At 39.3% G+C, this 17,517-nt stretch overlaps 1 protein-coding gene across 9 annotated transcripts in view; it reads left to right on the forward strand.

Moving 5' to 3' along the window:
- The window catches only part of UNC5D (unc-5 netrin receptor D), a 559,094-nt gene that overhangs the window by 442,477 nt on the left and 99,100 nt on the right, over nt 1–17,517 (forward strand). For 5 of the 9 annotated variants that reach the window (XM_017536221.2, XM_017536239.2, XM_017536229.2 and 2 more), the window contains exons 5-7: nt 5,472–5,652; nt 6,508–6,675; nt 8,465–8,629. In XM_017536221.2, coding sequence (XP_017391710.1) covers nt 5,472–5,652; nt 6,508–6,675; nt 8,465–8,629 — 514 coding nt within the window. The remainder of the gene's footprint in view (nt 1–5,471; nt 5,653–6,507; nt 6,676–8,464; nt 8,630–17,517) is intronic. The other 4 variants (XM_017536266.2, XM_017536272.2, XM_017536289.2 and 1 more) reach the window with 1 other exon arrangement.

Here is a 17,517-nt window from a genome sequence, read left to right on the forward strand (position 1 = left end):
TTGCTCTGTTGCCCAGGCTAGAATGCAGTGGCACAATTTCGGTTCACTGCAACCTACGCCTCTGGGTTCAAGCAATTCTCTGCCTCAGCCTCCCTAGTAGCTGGGATTATAGACTCCTGCCACCATGCAGAGCTACGTTTTTTGTTTTGTTTTGTTTTGTTTTTTTAATTTTTAATAGACACGGAGTTTCACCATCTTGGCCAGGCTGGTCTTGAACTCCTGACCTCGTGATCCACCCACCTTGGCCTCCCAAAGTAATGGGATTATAGGCATGAGCCACCACGCCTGGCTTATCCTATACATATTCTTAAAATTCAGATTTTGGAAGAACCAGAAGCAGATTATGGTATATGTCCATAGGGCCTGTGAGTGATTAGGGGTAGACCGGAGGCAGGGTCAGCTCATATGACAGTACAGGTTGTGCACGAAGCATCTCTAGCGAGCATCGTTTACATAGACAAGGGAGGATGTGAATCATCTCTTCCAGAGCTGTGCAAACAGTAGGCCTGGCATGACCAAGTTTATGCATCTTAGGATTCCTCACGTCTGCAGCTCAAAGACCTCACTTCTGCATCAGTCATAGTATCTTCCATTTTATAATCCTCGTTTTCATTTTGGGTTTCAGATAAGCTTTGAATTGGAAAAACATTCTGTAGCTAAATATAAACTTGAAAATCACTGTGCTACATAATAAGTAAAAGATTTTTTAAAAGCTAATTTGATTTTATATTATGAAAGATTTTACCTTGAATTTGCTGTAATTAGCTACCAGAAAAAAAAAAAAAAAACTGTTACCCCAGTTAAGACTTCTATAAACACTGCATTCTCTTCCAGTGTTTACTTTAAGCATATATATGTTTATGATTGTTTTTGTTTTATACATTTACAATAATACACACAATTTTATCTATTGACTCTTTCATGTATTATGAGCACTTTTTTGTGTTTTTACTAGTTGAAACCAGAACCTTTAATGTTTACATAATATTAATTAACAGATGATTTTAGCCCCCCCCCCAAAAAAAAGCTTCATTATTTGACATGTACCTATGGCATGCTTTTTCTCTTTCTTCCTTTCCTCCTCTTTTTTCCTCTTTTTTTCTCTTTATTTCTCTCTTTCTTCTATCAAAAATAATTTATTGTTGTTAAATTTTCACTTGCACCCTTAATATTTTCTTTTGGTAAATTCCTAAACCTATAATGATAAGTACAAATGATATACCTATCTTTAAGACTATCAAATGGAACCAGACACTGTGATTCATGCCAGTCATGCCAGCACTTTATGAGGCCGAGGTAGATTGCTTGAGCCCAAGAGTTCAAGACCAGCCTGAGCAACATAGTGAAATCCTGACTCTACAAAAAAATAAAAATAAAATTAACCGAGTGTGGAGGTGTGCCTGTAGTCCCAGCTAGTCAGGAGGCTGAGGTGGGAGGGTTGCTTGAGCCTGGGAGGGCACGACTATAGTGAGCTATGATTGCACTGCTGTGATCCAGGAGTCTCAAAAAAGGAAAAAAGGACTAGGAAATGGAGGTAAGCATTAGGAAAAAAATCAAAGCAGGAAGGGAGGAAGGAGAGTGGCTTACTATTTTTGAAAGGGTTATTAGGTAAGGCCACTGTGAGGAAATAACAGTTGACCTGCGATTTAAATGCAAAGTGGGATTAGGCCATGGGACCACCTATGGGAAAGTTGTCCAGGGCAGAGGAATCAGTGGGTATGAGGACTCTGAGGCTGGAACTTGTTTTCAGCTTTCTGTGGCAGCAAGGAGTACAGCAGGGCTACGGCGGAGTGAGCTTGAGGCTCTGAGGCAGGTAACTGACAGGGGGCGCTAGACCCCACAGAAGGATTTTGTTAGCTAGGGGTAACAAATCTAAGTAAGATTCAGAGCCATTGAAGGATTTCAAGCTAGAAAGTGGCATGATCTTATCCCTTTGTAGAAAATCAGCTGTAGAGGCAAGAATAGAAGCCGCAGACAGACCAGTTTGTTAAGAAACCACCGCAAAGGTCCCACAAAGAAGATCATGGTAGGGCAGTGTCTTAGTTCATTTTTTGTTGCTCATAACAAAATACCCAAAACAGGGTAATTTTTAAGGGAAAGAAATTTCTTACAGTTCTGTAGGCTGAGAAATCCAAGGTGGGGGAGCTGTGGCTCGTGAGAGCCTTCTTGCTGGTAGGGACTCTCTGCAGAGTCCAGAGGTGGCACAAGAAATGACATCACATGGCAATGGGGCTGAGCAGTCAAATGTTCCAGGTCAGGTCTCTCATCTTGTGAAGCCATCAGTTTCCCTCCCGTGATAACCCATTAATTCATTAATCCACTCATTCATTCATGAAGGGAGAGTCCTCATGATCTAATCACCTCTTAAAGGCTGCATCTTGCAATCTGGCCACATTGGAGGTTAAATTTCAACATGAATTTTGGAGGGGACAAATATTCAGTCCATAGCATGGTATCAAACAATAGTTGAAATGTTCTCTGGTATGCACTCTCAACCAAAAACAAAATCACTAAAATAAAAACTCCATGTGTGTTTGAGAGAGAGATTTTGATCTTTGCCATTTTGGTAGGAAACACATTGCTCTAGCTTCTAACTTATTAATCATTAGACTTTATAGTTAGTGCTGCAAAATATTTATTCAATTGTTTGTCATGTGTTTTGTAGATTTTTTTCATGTACTGTATATTCATCTTTATGCCAGATTTATTGGAATGAGTTTTTATTATCAACTTATTACGGCTTTGAGAATTCATATTATTTTTACTCATACCATTCATATTAACCTTTTGTCTATCAAAATTGAGCCAAATATTTTCCTAGTTTATTGGCCTAGATTTTTCATGTAAGATTTTACTTTTCTTTAAGTTTTCAATTTGAGGCCAAGCCTCTTCTTGATAGTTGTACCTTTAATTTTCCTCTGAGCCAAGATTCCTTTAGGACAGCTGTTCTTGATTTCCAGGTGCTAGGGCTCCTTTAGTTTCAGTCTTCAGGAGCACTGGCCACAGGGCTCTTTCTGGCTGTCTACCTGCTATGAATAATTTATTTATGGGTCAGTGCCAGACTTTCTCTACTTCCTGACCAAGTGTTGGAGGAGAAGTATGAAAGAAGAGGCCAGCTGAGCTGGGGACATAGGAGAAGTGCTTGTTAGATGCTACAAATAGCAAGTATATGGAATTAATCAGAAAGCAGGCAATTTCCCCCTGAATTTCTGACCTAGAAGGTGAAGCAAAAGTTCCCAGACCTGCTTTAAGCTGACCAATTTCTTCCTTGCAGTGACATAGTAGTGATGAGAACTTAAAAGACCTAATTCCATTGACTTTACAGTAAGTGTTACACCCTAAAATCAACTGTTGAGGTAAGAATAGGAGCCACAGACAGACCAGTTAATAAGTTAGTTAAGAAGCCACTGTAAAAAAAATCCCAGAAAGCAGATCATGGCAGGATGGTGTCTTAGTCCACTTCTTGTTGCTCATAACAGAATACCCCAAACTCGGTAATTTTCAAGGGAAAGGAATTTATTTCTTATAATCATTGTTGTGAGACAATGTGACTCCCAACTATTATGTTTTGGTGAGAATGTGGATATACTTATTTCTATCTTACCAAGAAGAGACCATCTGGGTTTTGTTCACCTAGTTTTACCCAGCTCTCAGTACAATCTCTGACATTCAACAAACGTTTAGATATTTGTCAAATGAACAAATGGATGACTCTGAATTAAGCAATCGTAGTAGGGAATGGAAGACATTGTATCACAGGCTGGTAGTCAGATGTATTATAAAATTGGTTCTATTGCCCTCCTTGGTAAAAGAGAGCAGTGCTTTTTGGCTCTGATCATTGTTAGTACCTACACTTCCAGGTTGGTGCCATCAGGAACCTCAAGATTTGGTAGTAAGATTTGCTTTTTTACTTCATTGTCTGGCACCAGTTGGCTCTGGCAGTTTTTCTTTGTTTTACTGTAGCTCTCAGATCTCTTCTTTGTGCTAGTTGGTATCATTTTCCTTCAAATTAACTTCTTCTAAAGTAAGTCTTGGATGGTGATGATTTGGGGTATTTAAGCTCTCATTCATGGGGTAGTACTTGGGGTAAGTATGGAAGGAAGGATCCTTATATGCTTTTCCCTGGTAAATAAATCCCTTTTTACAGAGACGAACAAATCATTATTAAGCCAAATGATTATAGAACAGATGATACTTTTTATTGGTGATAAATTAGAATTCTTTAGACTTAAGAAATCAAATGAGGTATCTTATTCTAAAACCAGCTTTCAATGAGCATTTCATCAGTGTATGATGAAATGCCCCTGATGTGTATGCTTCTGTGTGGCTTCTCTTTGATGTCACCACTGCCATTGCTTTCTGTGATAAATTTCAGTTTTGATGCGTCTGTTACATTACTGTGTTTTCCCTATGCTGATAACTAGAGCTGAATGCCTGTTGTTAAACAAGAGATATGTCTAGTCCTACCAAGGAGCACTAGAAAGTAGGGAGGTTGCTTAGGTATGGAAGCAGAGAGTGAATAAGGAAATAACACAGTTAGATCAGAGGAAACTGGCATGTGATGAAATAGAGGGGCTTAGGGTGGTATATCTCCACTTGGAGTAAATTGAGGATCCAGGGAGCAGAAGGCATCCATCTGTGTCTTCCTTATGTGTTCAAGGAAAGAGAAGTTTGGACCAAGGATAAGACTAAGATAAAACTGGGAAGAATAAAATAGATTCTTCAGCATCTAGGAGAAAACACATCAGAAATGGGAATAGCCTATGCTCAGAGGATGGCGGAGGTGAGCTTCTCCAGAAGAGGGACTGGGCAGCTACCTAGCTGTGTCAGCTATACAACCCCAGGCCTAAATGTCTCTCTGCTCGCTGGAGGAGTAACATAAATGATCACCAAATAGACTTATCTCAAAATCTACAGAGCACTGAGCTTTAAATTTAATTTATCTGCTTATGATTTCTCAAATCTTTATTACTATAGCCTTGGTACAATCTCAAACCTTTATCGAAACTTGTTTAAATTCAAGCATCTTGACTTAAAACCTTGTCTTATAATGTAATATCCTCTCAACACAAAATATAAGTTCTACATTTATATGTTGATTTTTCTGAGCTCTATTTCGGACCAATTATTGAAATATCATCATCATCATGAATGTTGTAATGAAATGAAATGGCCTAATTGCAGTCACCTCTTTTCTCTCCTCCACTACATTTTTAGAAAATGGGTCAAAGTCAGTGTAGGGTATTTGTGTTCTTTTCCTGCTTCCAGTTTATTAGCTTGAGTATCCATTTCCTGAATAAAATCAAATTTACTAAATAAAAGGAACAGGCTATGGAATAAAGAAACCAATCATTGCTCTTGCTCTATATTTTAGATACATCTCTCTCCCACACTCGAATCTGCTCACCTCGCAATTCCAGAAAAGAGTTCTGATTTTTTAGTGACTTGTAAACATTCTTTTCTTCCTGTAGGTGGAATGGCTGAAAAATGAGGAGCCCATTGACTCTGAACAAGACGAGAACATTGACACCAGGGCTGACCACAACCTGATCATCAGACAGGCACGGCTCTCAGACTCAGGAAATTACACCTGCATGGCAGCCAACATCGTGGCTAAGAGGAGAAGCCTGTCAGCCACTGTGGTGGTCTACGGTAAGACCAGCCCAAAGGCCAGGAATGGATAGGGAGGGCAGAAAGCAGAGAGGTAGAGGGATGTGTGTTTTATTAAAACTTTGAACATAGAGGGCTGCAAAGACCTTGAGGCTCATTCACTGCAGTGCTCTATCCTGCCTCCCCCATCTGGCAGGTGAAAAAAAAAATCACTGTTCCTATTAATGTGTTTGCTGTTCCATCCAATATTACACTTCCTTGTGACAGTCAGTGACATTTCCAATCTCTCTTTTAAAAATAAAAAGGTGTTTATTTTCTTCAGTTATGTTTATATTTGAAAAGAATTGAGATGGGCAACTTCTGCTTCCCATGCCTCTCAAACCCAACCCACACCCCAGTTTTTCCTAGACCTGCTGTCAGGTAGTCTCTCCCCTGGTATGTGAAATCCTCCAAAAACAAACAATACTATTTGCTGAATATCTCAGGTACTGTATAAAATAAGTTCCCAGCTATTTAAGTAAAGCCATTCCCTTCCACAATAGAAGAGCCCTGGGATTTATTTTTGAAGCACTTAAAGTCATAGATATTCAAATGCTGATATTTTCTTCTTATACTCTGGATATTCAAGTGCTTTAGAGATTTATTGATCAGTTCTTTCTATTTCTTATAATTTCCCTGCAAGGCAAATTCTGTGTCCCTCCTCTATCAGATGAATAGGCTGAGGACTGGATGAGGTGACCCCACTGTTGTCTCATGATGGAGCAGCCAGTGGGGCTGCACAGCCTCTCAGTCCCTGGATGCCTGACTCACAGCACCTGGCACAGTGGCTTGCACATAGTAGGCAATCAGTAAAAACCTCTCTCCTTTTTTTCTCCCCTCCCCATTTTTCTCTCTCAGTGAATGGAGGCTGGTCTTCCTGGACAGAGTGGTCAGCCTGCAATGTTCGCTGTGGTAGAGGATGGCAGAAACGTTCCCGGACCTGCACCAACCCAGCTCCTCTCAATGGTGGGGCCTTTTGTGAGGGAATGTCAGTGCAGAAAATAACCTGCACTTCTCTTTGTCCTGGTGAGATATATGCAGATTCCCTTTTCCCTTCTGATCCACCAACACTATTAAGCTGGTGTGAAGCAATCAATGTTACCTTATTTTCCAAAGTCACCCTCTCCAAAGTTGTTAGCATAGAACCTTTATCCAAGGTGCGAATGTAGAGCTCATTGTCGCGGCAGGAACATGGGTGAAATACCTCTGTGCAGTGTTTTGGGGCATATTTTTAAATACTCAGATGACACTGAACATTCACCATCAATAAGCCAATTGCTATGAAATCTTGTTATACTGACAGTGTTTGGTTGGGCTAAGCCATCCCCTTCTCTCCTTGGGTTCTCCCGTCTTGTGGCCTGTATTTGTATAATAGTTAGGAGGGATTAGATAAATTGTCTTAAAGCACAAAAGAATGGGTAACAAATGTGTGACTCTTTATCATTAGTTAATCATAACACTTTATGAGCTCTAGCTTTGTATTGATTTATAAGACAATTGGTAGAGACTGGACACCGTCACAGCAGTCTATGTTTTACATTTGGTCTATGCTTACCTTTCTTTCTGTAAAAAGAGATACTTCATTTACCAAGTATGGCTTTTATAAATTCCTTTGTCTCTTACTGGCTGTAACCCAATTTATACAACAAGAAATAGATGAGATGGAAGATGACTTTATGGAACGCATATCCTCCCACTGAGAAATAAATTGATCCTGGGTCTCACATGCACTACAGAACATTAACTCCAAGGACACTAGGCTAGGGACTCATGTCTTTATAATAAAATAGCAAATTTAGTTGCAATCAAAGTTAAGGTGGGACTCTTCCCAGCGGCATATTCTTGGAATTTAATTTTGGACTTATGTTCAATAAGCATTTATTGAGTGCTTACTATGTGCCAGGTACTGTGCGGGATACTTTTACATACATAATGTCTTTTACTCCTGTGTTGTGAGTTTTCTTATCCACCGTTGGCAGAGGTGGTAAAGTGAGGCTAAGTAACTCATCCAGGGTTGCCCAGGGGATAAGTTGACAGATCCAAGACAAGGACATAGATATTTTGCTTCAAGTTCAGTATTTTTTTTATATTACCCTATTCTTGACTAATTGCTTTCAATTAAAAAATTGCAGTATATTAAATAACCCATATAAGCATGGTTGGATTATTCCTAGGAGGTAAAGGGCAATTGCCTCAGACATCTGCCATGATCTCTAGGGTTGCATTTTAGTGGAACTAAATTCAGTTTGTTCATTTCTACATACAGCAGCAGTCCATGACCCAAGAAATTCTATTTATATAAGTCCTGGTGTTTTGAGGTTTGACTGACCTGTTTTAGTTTAATACTGTCAATATATTTGGGTTTAACTTTGTATTGTTTAGGGGCTGCTAGGGCTTAAAGATATTCATTCTACACTGTTCTAAATGATCAACCCCTAAGAAAGTGGCTGATTATCAGTGGTTACTGCACACAGTTTATCTGTCCACTTAAGATGTACTTGGGCACGAAAGAGTGGGAAAGAATGGGTCATGACAAATTTTTAGCAAAACCAGTGGTGCTGAAAATATGAATGCTTGCCTAAATTTAGTAATTGGTCTTATCCTGAAATAGCAAGAGTATTATACCACTGCTTTTGTAAGCCTGTCTCTTTGGGAAAGAAATCATAGAGAGAAGATAAGCAGATATGTTTTTTTGTTTTTTGTTTGGTGGTTATTTCCTTAAAATCCAGCTCTAGAACAACAGCAGTCCTGGGGTGAGTCTCCTGACAGCTACTTGATTCATTCTAATGATGGTTTCTTTTGTTTCCCTTTGAAGTGGACGGGAGCTGGGAAGTGTGGAGCGAATGGTCCGTCTGCAGTCCAGAGTGTGAACATTTGCGGATCCGGGAGTGCACAGCACCAGCCCCGAGAAATGGGGGCAAATTCTGCGAAGGACTAAGCCAGGAATCCGAAAACTGCACAGATGGTCTTTGCATCCTAGGTAACACCTTTGGTTTAGCATCTTCAGTGTTTGTTCATAATATCAGTTATGCATCTCAAGAAAGGAAGCTACAGCCATTAATGTGGTTAAATGAGTTAGCAGAAAGAAGCCAAGTTGCTAAGGGCAAAAAGAAATTAGGTAAAAAGTGCAGAAAGGCAGACAAATGCATTTTAATAGAGATAGTATAAATACATATATTTTTTCACTGTGTATTCTGTAGATGTGTATAATTATTAATTTAATTCGATAACACCTTAAGAGAAAATACTTAAGAAAATATTTTAGATTTTTAGAAGCTATAATTTTTAATTTTGGCGAAATTCTGATACTGATCACTCCATGCTTATATTTCCCCCCAAGAATTTTGCAGCACAGTAAAGCATTTAATATATCTTTACAGACCATGGGTTCTGTGGCAGGGAACATGTGTTATGACTGTTATCTTAAAAATGATGGGGAAGGCCGAGCACGGTGGCTCACGCCTGTAATCTTAGCACTTTGGGAGGCCGAGGAAGGCAGATCACAAGGTCAGGAGTTTGAGACCAGCCTGGTGAATATGGTGAAACCTAGTGTCTACTAAAAATACAAAAATTAGCCAGTGGTGGTGTGCACCTGTAATCCCAGCTACTCGGGAGGCTGAGGCAGGAGAATTGCTTGAACCTGGGACGTGGAGGTTGCAGTGAGCTGAGATTGTGCCACTGCACTCCAGCCTGGGCAACACAGCAAGACTCCATCTCATATTTAAAAAAAAAAAAAAAAAAAGATTGAGGAAAGGAGAGTGATACCTGAGGAATTGGGTGGCTTTATATCGCATAGATCTGGCAGAGTAACAAGTAGAATGTTTGTTACCAAATTCTCAAGCCTTTGCTTTATTGCTGAGATTACATTATTACCATCACCAAGGGACTATCTGCCTGGGTTACAAGACATGGGAGGGTCAAGTAGAGTCAAAGAGAAATAGTTTTAATTTGGTTCTCTTCCTTATTTACTTTGTGATCTTTGGGCAAGTTGCTTAACCTCTTAACTTCTCTGACACTAATTACCGATTATGATACCCACATTTTAATATTATCAAGGCTAAATGAAAACATATTTGAATGTTGTATGGCACAGAGTAGGTACACAATTAATATGGATCTCTTCTTCACTCACCCACTCAGATGAGCCAAGGTGTATTGATTTTGCTGGGGTCTTTAAAAAACACAAGACTGAGCACTTTTTTCTCTAGAACTGTTTGCCTTCTTGGAAAATTCCTTGGGAAATACCCAGTAAAAAATACTATAGCTTCCTAATTTGTGATTTGAGGGAGATGCGTCACCTTTGCTTTGGGAAGATGTCGGTATGGAGGAAATATCTATATTTTTATATTTTATTTTTATTTTTCTGCCTCCGTATGACTGAGTACCCTTGAAGGCAGGCACCTGCTACCTGTTGTCTTTTCAAACTAAATCTGTATGGTTCGTACATTGGTTAAAATGATTAGTACATTGAAAAGAGCACTTCCTGATAGCCTACACTGCCTTTACTTGCTAGCATAAGCAGTGATTATCCTGCATGCATCAGATAAAATACAGGAGGTTGTAATGGAAGACCACCTACCCACTAGTTGTAGTTTGGGTATGCTCTCCAATAAATGCATACCAACCATTTGCCGCCTTCAAAAAGCCTACCTCCTTCCTAAACATAAGGAAATTGAACACAAGCTCAATAGAAGGATGTTTAAAGAAATGTGCTTCTCACCTCTCTTGAATACCACCAGATTTTTCTAAAACATACACTTGAGGTGTGACTGTTTTTATTTTGATTACAGGAAAATACAAACAGAACGCTTAGAAAACCACTCACATGTCACTAAAACTACACAGGGCCAATGTCCATAGGAAGAGTTGATTTAGTAAGCCAATGAACTGCCTAAAGCAACTGTATGTGCCTGGACAATGACCATGAGTGGCTTTAAGTAAAGAACTAAGCTTTTTGAATTTTACAAGTACATATACATCTGGTTAATTTTGTGTGTCAACCTGACTGAGCCATGGATGCCTATGTTTTTAAGTTAGTATACTTGGGCTGTGAATTTCATGTCTTCTAAAGAACCTTGAAGATATAACTATTTGGCTACTGGTTGTATTTTTTATAGTCATAGTAATAACCTTCACTATCAACCACAGATTGGACTTGCACTTGGGGAAAATCTATGGATATCAGGTTTCAATCTTAATTGACTAAGACTTAATCTTACAATTACTGATTGGAAACAGATAATGATTAGCTCTTAATATAACAAAGAATTGTTATCCAACACACAATTTTTTTTTTTTGCATTTGCTTTGCAATAGCTTGTCATTTATCAGTTGAATTAAGAGTTCTATTTAAGACTGAAAGCACTGAAAATGTACTAGCAAGCCTCAATCCTAACTCTGACATCTATCTGAGATGCTGTATTAGTCAGGGTTCTCCAGAGAAACAGAACTAATGGGATATGCACACACATAGAGAAAGAGTGCAATGGAGAGATAAAGATATTTATTATGACGATTGGATCATGTGAGTCTGAAGCCTGGCAAGTTCAAAATCTGCAAAGCCAGAGTCCTAGTTCAGGTCCAAAGGTTGGTAGGCTGCTGTGGAACCGGGAACATCTGGCAAGGAGCATTCTCTCATACTCAGGGGAGGCTTGGTCTTTTGTTCTGTTTAGGTCTTCAACTAATTGAATGAGGTCCACCCACATTATGGAGGGGCATCTGCTTTATTGAGTCTATGAATTTAAACGTTAATCCCATCTAAAAACACTCTCACATAACCATCTAGAATAATATATGACTAGATATCTGGGCACCCCATGGCCCAGTCAAGTCAATACAAAATTAACCATCACAGATGCATATGTACTTTTGTGAAATTAAAACAACTTAATCCTTTCCTATAGTGGAAATAGGAAGATAGGCTTAGAATGTGTAAAAAGATCTCTGTTAAATCTCCCCATGAGTTGAAAATGCTACATAATCCTTTTCTTTCTATTCAGTCTATTAATTTCTTCCATTTCCTTTTTCACTTCAGCATATTTTTTTCTAGCCTTCATTGTATGCATATTAGTATATTTGTCAAATGATAAGAGACTTTTGATGGCTATAGTGACTAAGATTTTTGAAGGAAAAAGGGTGAAGTCTATGAGATTATTGATATAATTGAGATATATTTGCATATCAGTAGGAAAGGGATGTGTTCATAAGAGCCCAACACCAGGATGCAGTCTGTCTTTTTAGATAGAAAGTGGCTACCGGTATCAGTAAAAATGAATAATATCAGGCATAATGGCTCGCACCTCTAATCCCAACACTTTGGAAGGCCAGGGCAGGAGGATCACTTGAGACCAAAAGTTCAAGACCAGCCTGGGCAACATAGCCAGACCTTGTCTCTACAAAAAATAAAAATTAAAAAAAATATAAGTCAGCCGGGCACAGTAGCTCACACCTGTAATCCAGCACTTTGGGAAGCAGAGGTGGGCAGATCACCTAAGGTTGGGAGTTTGAGACCAGCCTGACCAACACAGAGAAACCCTGCTTCTACTAAAAATACAAAATTAGCCGGGCATGGTGGTGCATCCTAGCTACTCGGGAGGCTGAGGCAGGAGAATCGCTTGAACCAGGGAGACGCAGGTTGCATTAAGCTGAGATCATGCCATTGTACTCCAGCCTGGGCAACAAGAGTGAAAGTCTGTCTCAAACAAACGAACAAATAAATAAATAAACATCAGCCAGACATGGTGGCTTATGCCTGTAGTTCCAGCTGTTCTGGAAGCTGAGGTGTGAGGATTTCCTAAGCCCAGGAGGCTGAAGCTGCAATGAGCCATCATCACGCTATTGCAGCCTAGTTGAGGCAACAGAGTGAGATCCTGTCTCAAAAAATAATAAAATAAAAATAACACTTCACTATCTCTTCAGGAAGCAATGAACAGCAATCCAGTTAAATGATGCCAACATCACTCTGAGCTTCTCACTGGTACTCTGTTGGAGTTCTCTTGGTGAAAATAGCTATGCTCTGAGGATCGAGCTCCAGTGAATGCTGGCTTTGATTAAAATAGCATTTGGGAACAGCTTTATGGAGCAGTAACTTTGTTGAAGGATCTAAGTCATATTACAATTTGGGAATTGTCTTCATCCTGACTTTCTTCATTGACATTCAACATGATCCTAAAGCAATTCCTCAATTTCCACCTTCTCTTGGAGTTTTCACAATGGCATTTCTTGGCTGTCAAATGACCTACAAGTCTTTGATTTTGCTCAGCCTTCAACAAAAGAATCTGGTTTTTCTTTGTTGTCTCTCAGGGCTACATTTCTCTTAAAGATGAAGCTGCCAGCTCTGAATGATCACTTTAATATCTGAGTATTATTGTTGCTTGTTTAGTTGTGATTGAAACAGAGAACCTTTAATGCTACACTGTCAAAGATGGCCACCCCTAGATGCTCTCAACAAGAAAAATAAATACTGCTGGCACACGGCGTCTTATGCCTGTTATCCTAGCATTTGGGAGACCCAGGATGGAGGATCACTTGAGGCTAGGAGTGTAAGACTAGCCTGGGTAACATAGCAAGACCCTGGTCACTACTAAGGAAAAATGGAAAAGTAACCAAGTGTGGTGGTGCATGCCTGTAGTCCCAGCTATTCGGGAGGCTGAGGCAGGAGGATCACTTGAGCCCAGGAGATCAAAGCTGCAGTGAGCTATGATTTCACCATTGCACTCCAGCCTGGGTGACACAGGGAGACTCTGTCACTTAAAAATTCAAAATTAAGTAAATGTCCCAAGACTGGTAAGAAGCAGATTAGGAAATTTTTGTCAATAACAGTGACTCCATAAATCTAAATTGCAAGCATAAACATGCAGCCTTTATACTAGAGTACTGCTTTTCCAGAGGAAAAAAGGTAATTATGCGGTATGACTGTCAAGAAACAAGATCTTGTAGAACCATATTTTCTGTGCTTGAACACCAGCATCAGGAAGTTCCCTGACCATTGGTCCTTTTCCTTGCTGAACAGAGCTGCCCCTGTGCTCACAGACCACACCCAGAGGGAAATAACCTGTGTATGCCTCATTGACAGGAAGAGAATGGTGAAAATGGTGAGGTGTTTAGTTTGATCCTGAGGAATAAGAGAAGCCAGCTCCCTTTCTCTTCACTCCAGCAGATATAAAACTAAGGGCATTGGCTTGAGAAAATTAAATGGGTATGCTTCAAAAGGGATTAGCACCTAGATGGTAGTGAGACTAAAGCTAGAGAAATGCCACAGGGGCCTGTAAGACAGAGGAGGTCTTCAAGGCTTAGCTTACCTGATAGCTAATCTCTTCCTCTTGTCAAGATGTAACATAGGTCAGTTCAACATTGACAGTTCAAAAACTGAAATATCACTAAAAAATGGTGATTTGTTTCTATTTCTGATGGCTACAGTGATAAGGAAAGTTTGAGTTGATGGTTAGGAAACTCCATCAAGGATAAAGACATCTACAGAATAGCAGGTTCAAATAAACATCCCTGAGCTACATCTAGTAATGTAACCACATTGTCTATTGAATGATCTACTTAAGTAACTTAGAGGAAGCACTTGAAAAGGTGAAACTGTAATCACAGGAAAGCCGTGTTTTCTTTGTTAAGCATTTTCTCTTGGACCATTCTAAACTTCATTGTTATCCATTACAGTAATTACCTGAGTTTCTTCCCTGTGTTTCCTAGGGCACTGAATCAGATAAATCTCATCCTGGAGAGAGCTCTATGCATCTAAAACAACTTACTTCTGTGCTACTGGTTTCATGAAGTACCGCTTTTGTATATAGGATTATAACAGATGAGTGCCCCTTTACCAAAACAAAACCTATTGATTCCTTTCTTTAGTCAGAGTCAGAAATCATACTTGACTCACTCTTAAACTTTTTGTTAGACAAGTTCATATTTCAGAACCAGCTGAACCAGCTGCGCTGCACAAGTGCTTAATTATAGCATAAACTCTCTAAAGCCAAGAAATGAAAATGGCATTAGCGAGATAACATACCAACACAGTGCATTTTCATGTGGCCATGAAGCATCCTACTGCTTGCTAATTCTCTCAAGTGCTTTTAATTTATATGACATAGTAGGTGCTCCATTTTACATAAAGACTTTTTCCTAGCAATACTCAATAGTTTGCTTTTCTGCATAACAATTGATTAATTCAGAATTTGCTTTCATGTATACTGCATAGCAAATGTGGATATAATATTGCAGACCCACAGGAGTCGTAAGAATGTAGATTTGGGCACACGCGGTGTCATTAGCAGCTTAGCAACAATCCCTTCCCCATGCCCCAATAAACACTTTCCCATTATGGGACCCAATATGAAGACCAGTGAGGAACAAGCTTTAACAAGACAGAGTGGAGTGGCTCAGGACTGAAGTTTCCATTATGCTTAATTAAAAAGAAAATAAAGCAGAGATGGTGCAATATTCATGTGTCTTAGTGAAGTCTTTAAAAACAATTTTTTTACAAAGCTAGAACTGTCATTATTGTGCCTCTTGATGGGCATTTGCACTCAAATGCCATATCCTGAGTGGATTGGGCATAAACAAGATCAAGAATAAAATACATGCAACAAATTACCATAATGCTTCTCCCTTTGTTACCCGCCCACTATTGACTTTTCTGTTTATATGCCTCCTTAACGAAAAGAAAAGACATCTGATTCTTTTTTTGAATGTGATCTCCCTTTTCAATGAAGACTGGCCTTCATCCATTGGTTTATGATTGATGTATATTTCATAAGCTATAAAAACCCTGTGGCCTTTCTTACCAACCTGGTCTGAAACACTTAAGATGCCTTTTTTCATCCAGGAAACTTTTTCTGTTGTCACCATCTTCTCTTTATTTTGTCATGGATCTATGCTACAGGTACATAGCCAGGACTGAGGAGCCTAGGTAAAAAATCCTTTCTCAGCTAATAGAAATGAAGGCAGTTATTCTGCTTGTCTTTGTCTTCCTCTCCTTCCACCTACTTTTTCCATTGCTACCCACTCCCCTCCCCCCGACCCTGGCCTACAACATATTTCAATATGTACTTTTCCACTATACTTGCATTCTTTTGGTGAAATTAGACAAGAATTGCTATGTAGCACTTCAGAAATACAGTCTCTGCAAGGTTGTTTCTCTCAAGCGCATCTTAACTTTGTTCATTTTATGAAAGAAATCGAAATAAAACCCCTCCACTGTAAGCAAGGGCTCTAAAACTGAATTTGGGCAGCTGGAGAGCAGGATGTATGTACCTCCAGATCATATTACTTAGAGAGCAAGGAAAAAGACTAAAGCAAAACAAAGTAAAACAAACACAAACCCAAGAAAACTACACAAGCAGATAAGGACAAGTCCCTGTGATGCTGTAAACTGGAGACAAACCCATTAGGAAGCTTAAAAATATTTCTTAAATTATAATCTTAGGACCAGATCATTGGTGAGAGTGCAAATCCATAACAAAGAAGACTTTTATAGATGACATCCCCGAGAAACACTGAACTGGGAACTGTTGGAAGGTACAGAGGTCGAGCTTCAGAGAGGCGGGCCCAGGTTGGGCCTGCGTTGATCTGGCATTGAGAACACAGGCTAAACAGCCTTCAGAGCTCCTCTGTGACTGAGTTGAAACCAGCTATTCTCTTTTTGAGGTACTCAAAATGGACAGGAACCTAGAATTGGAAGAAATGAATGAAATGAGCCTGTTGGATGTGAATATTCCCCCCTTAGGTGAATGATAGGTTGAATTCTCAGGGTTCTGCAGTGAGATTGTTTGAGTTTGAATTCTGATCACAATACTTTGAGCAGGAGCACCTTGAAAAACTGTCTTAATTTCTCTAAGCTTAAATTTTCTCACCTATAAAATAAAAATGATGACAGTGTCTATTACAACGGTTCTTTGTGAGAAGATAAACTAATCTGAGTAAAGCATTTTCACTCCATAGTAAGCACCCCATTATACAAAATAGTAATAACTATAGGGGATGTGTGTGTGGTATTTTGTTTTGTTTGAAACAGAGTCTCACTCTATTGCCCAAGCTGGAGTTCAGTGGCACAATCATAGCTTACTGTAGCCTCAAACTCCTGAGCTCAAGTGATCCTCCCACCTCAGGCTCCCGAAGTGCTAGGATTACAGGCATGATCCAGTGTGCCCAGCACATGTGTGTGTGTTCTAATAAAAGAATTCTTGGGGCAGAAAAAATTATGTTTTCTATGTTCTTCAAGAGTAGCAACAGCGTGATACTTTCTATATTCCATTAAAACTTTCCCTAATACATCTGGTTAAGATAGTATCTAATGAAATAAAATATACTTATCATTAAAATCTATAGAAGACATTCTTTATACATTCATTACATCCTTTATACAAACCATTCTTGAGCAGTAATTTGAGAAATACTGTCAGTTGTCAAAGAGTTTAGGAGAACTCTAACAGTTCACAGGGACTCTTAAACTTTCTGTCAGACAAAAGTATCAATATCCTTTCCTAGAACTTCTCATAAGTAGCTGAATGAACTACTCTCCATTGGCTATCCTTCCTCTGCTCAGATGGTAGGATTTGGTCCGAGAAGGTGACAGACCAAGGGAGCTATAAGGTCTCAATAATTTCTAAAATTGTATGATTATAACCAACAGTTAAAAACAGCTCAAAGTCATACACTGTTGTGCACACCTATATAGCCCCAGCTATTCTAGAGGCTGAGGCAGGAGGATCACTTGAGGCCTATAATTCAAAGCCTGTAGGTTCAAGGCTATAGAGTGCCATGACTGTGCCTGTAAATAGCCCACTGCACTTCAACCTGGGCCACACAGCAATACTCTGTCTCTTAAAAGTAAAAAAAAAAAAAATTTTAATGGAGTCCGGA

The sequence above is a fragment of the Cebus imitator genome, unplaced genomic scaffold, assembly GCF_001604975.1.
Source record: "Cebus imitator isolate Cc_AM_T3 unplaced genomic scaffold, Cebus_imitator-1.0 Scaffold5, whole genome shotgun sequence".
In the NCBI taxonomy this organism is placed as follows: Eukaryota; Metazoa; Chordata; class Mammalia; order Primates; family Cebidae; genus Cebus; species Cebus imitator.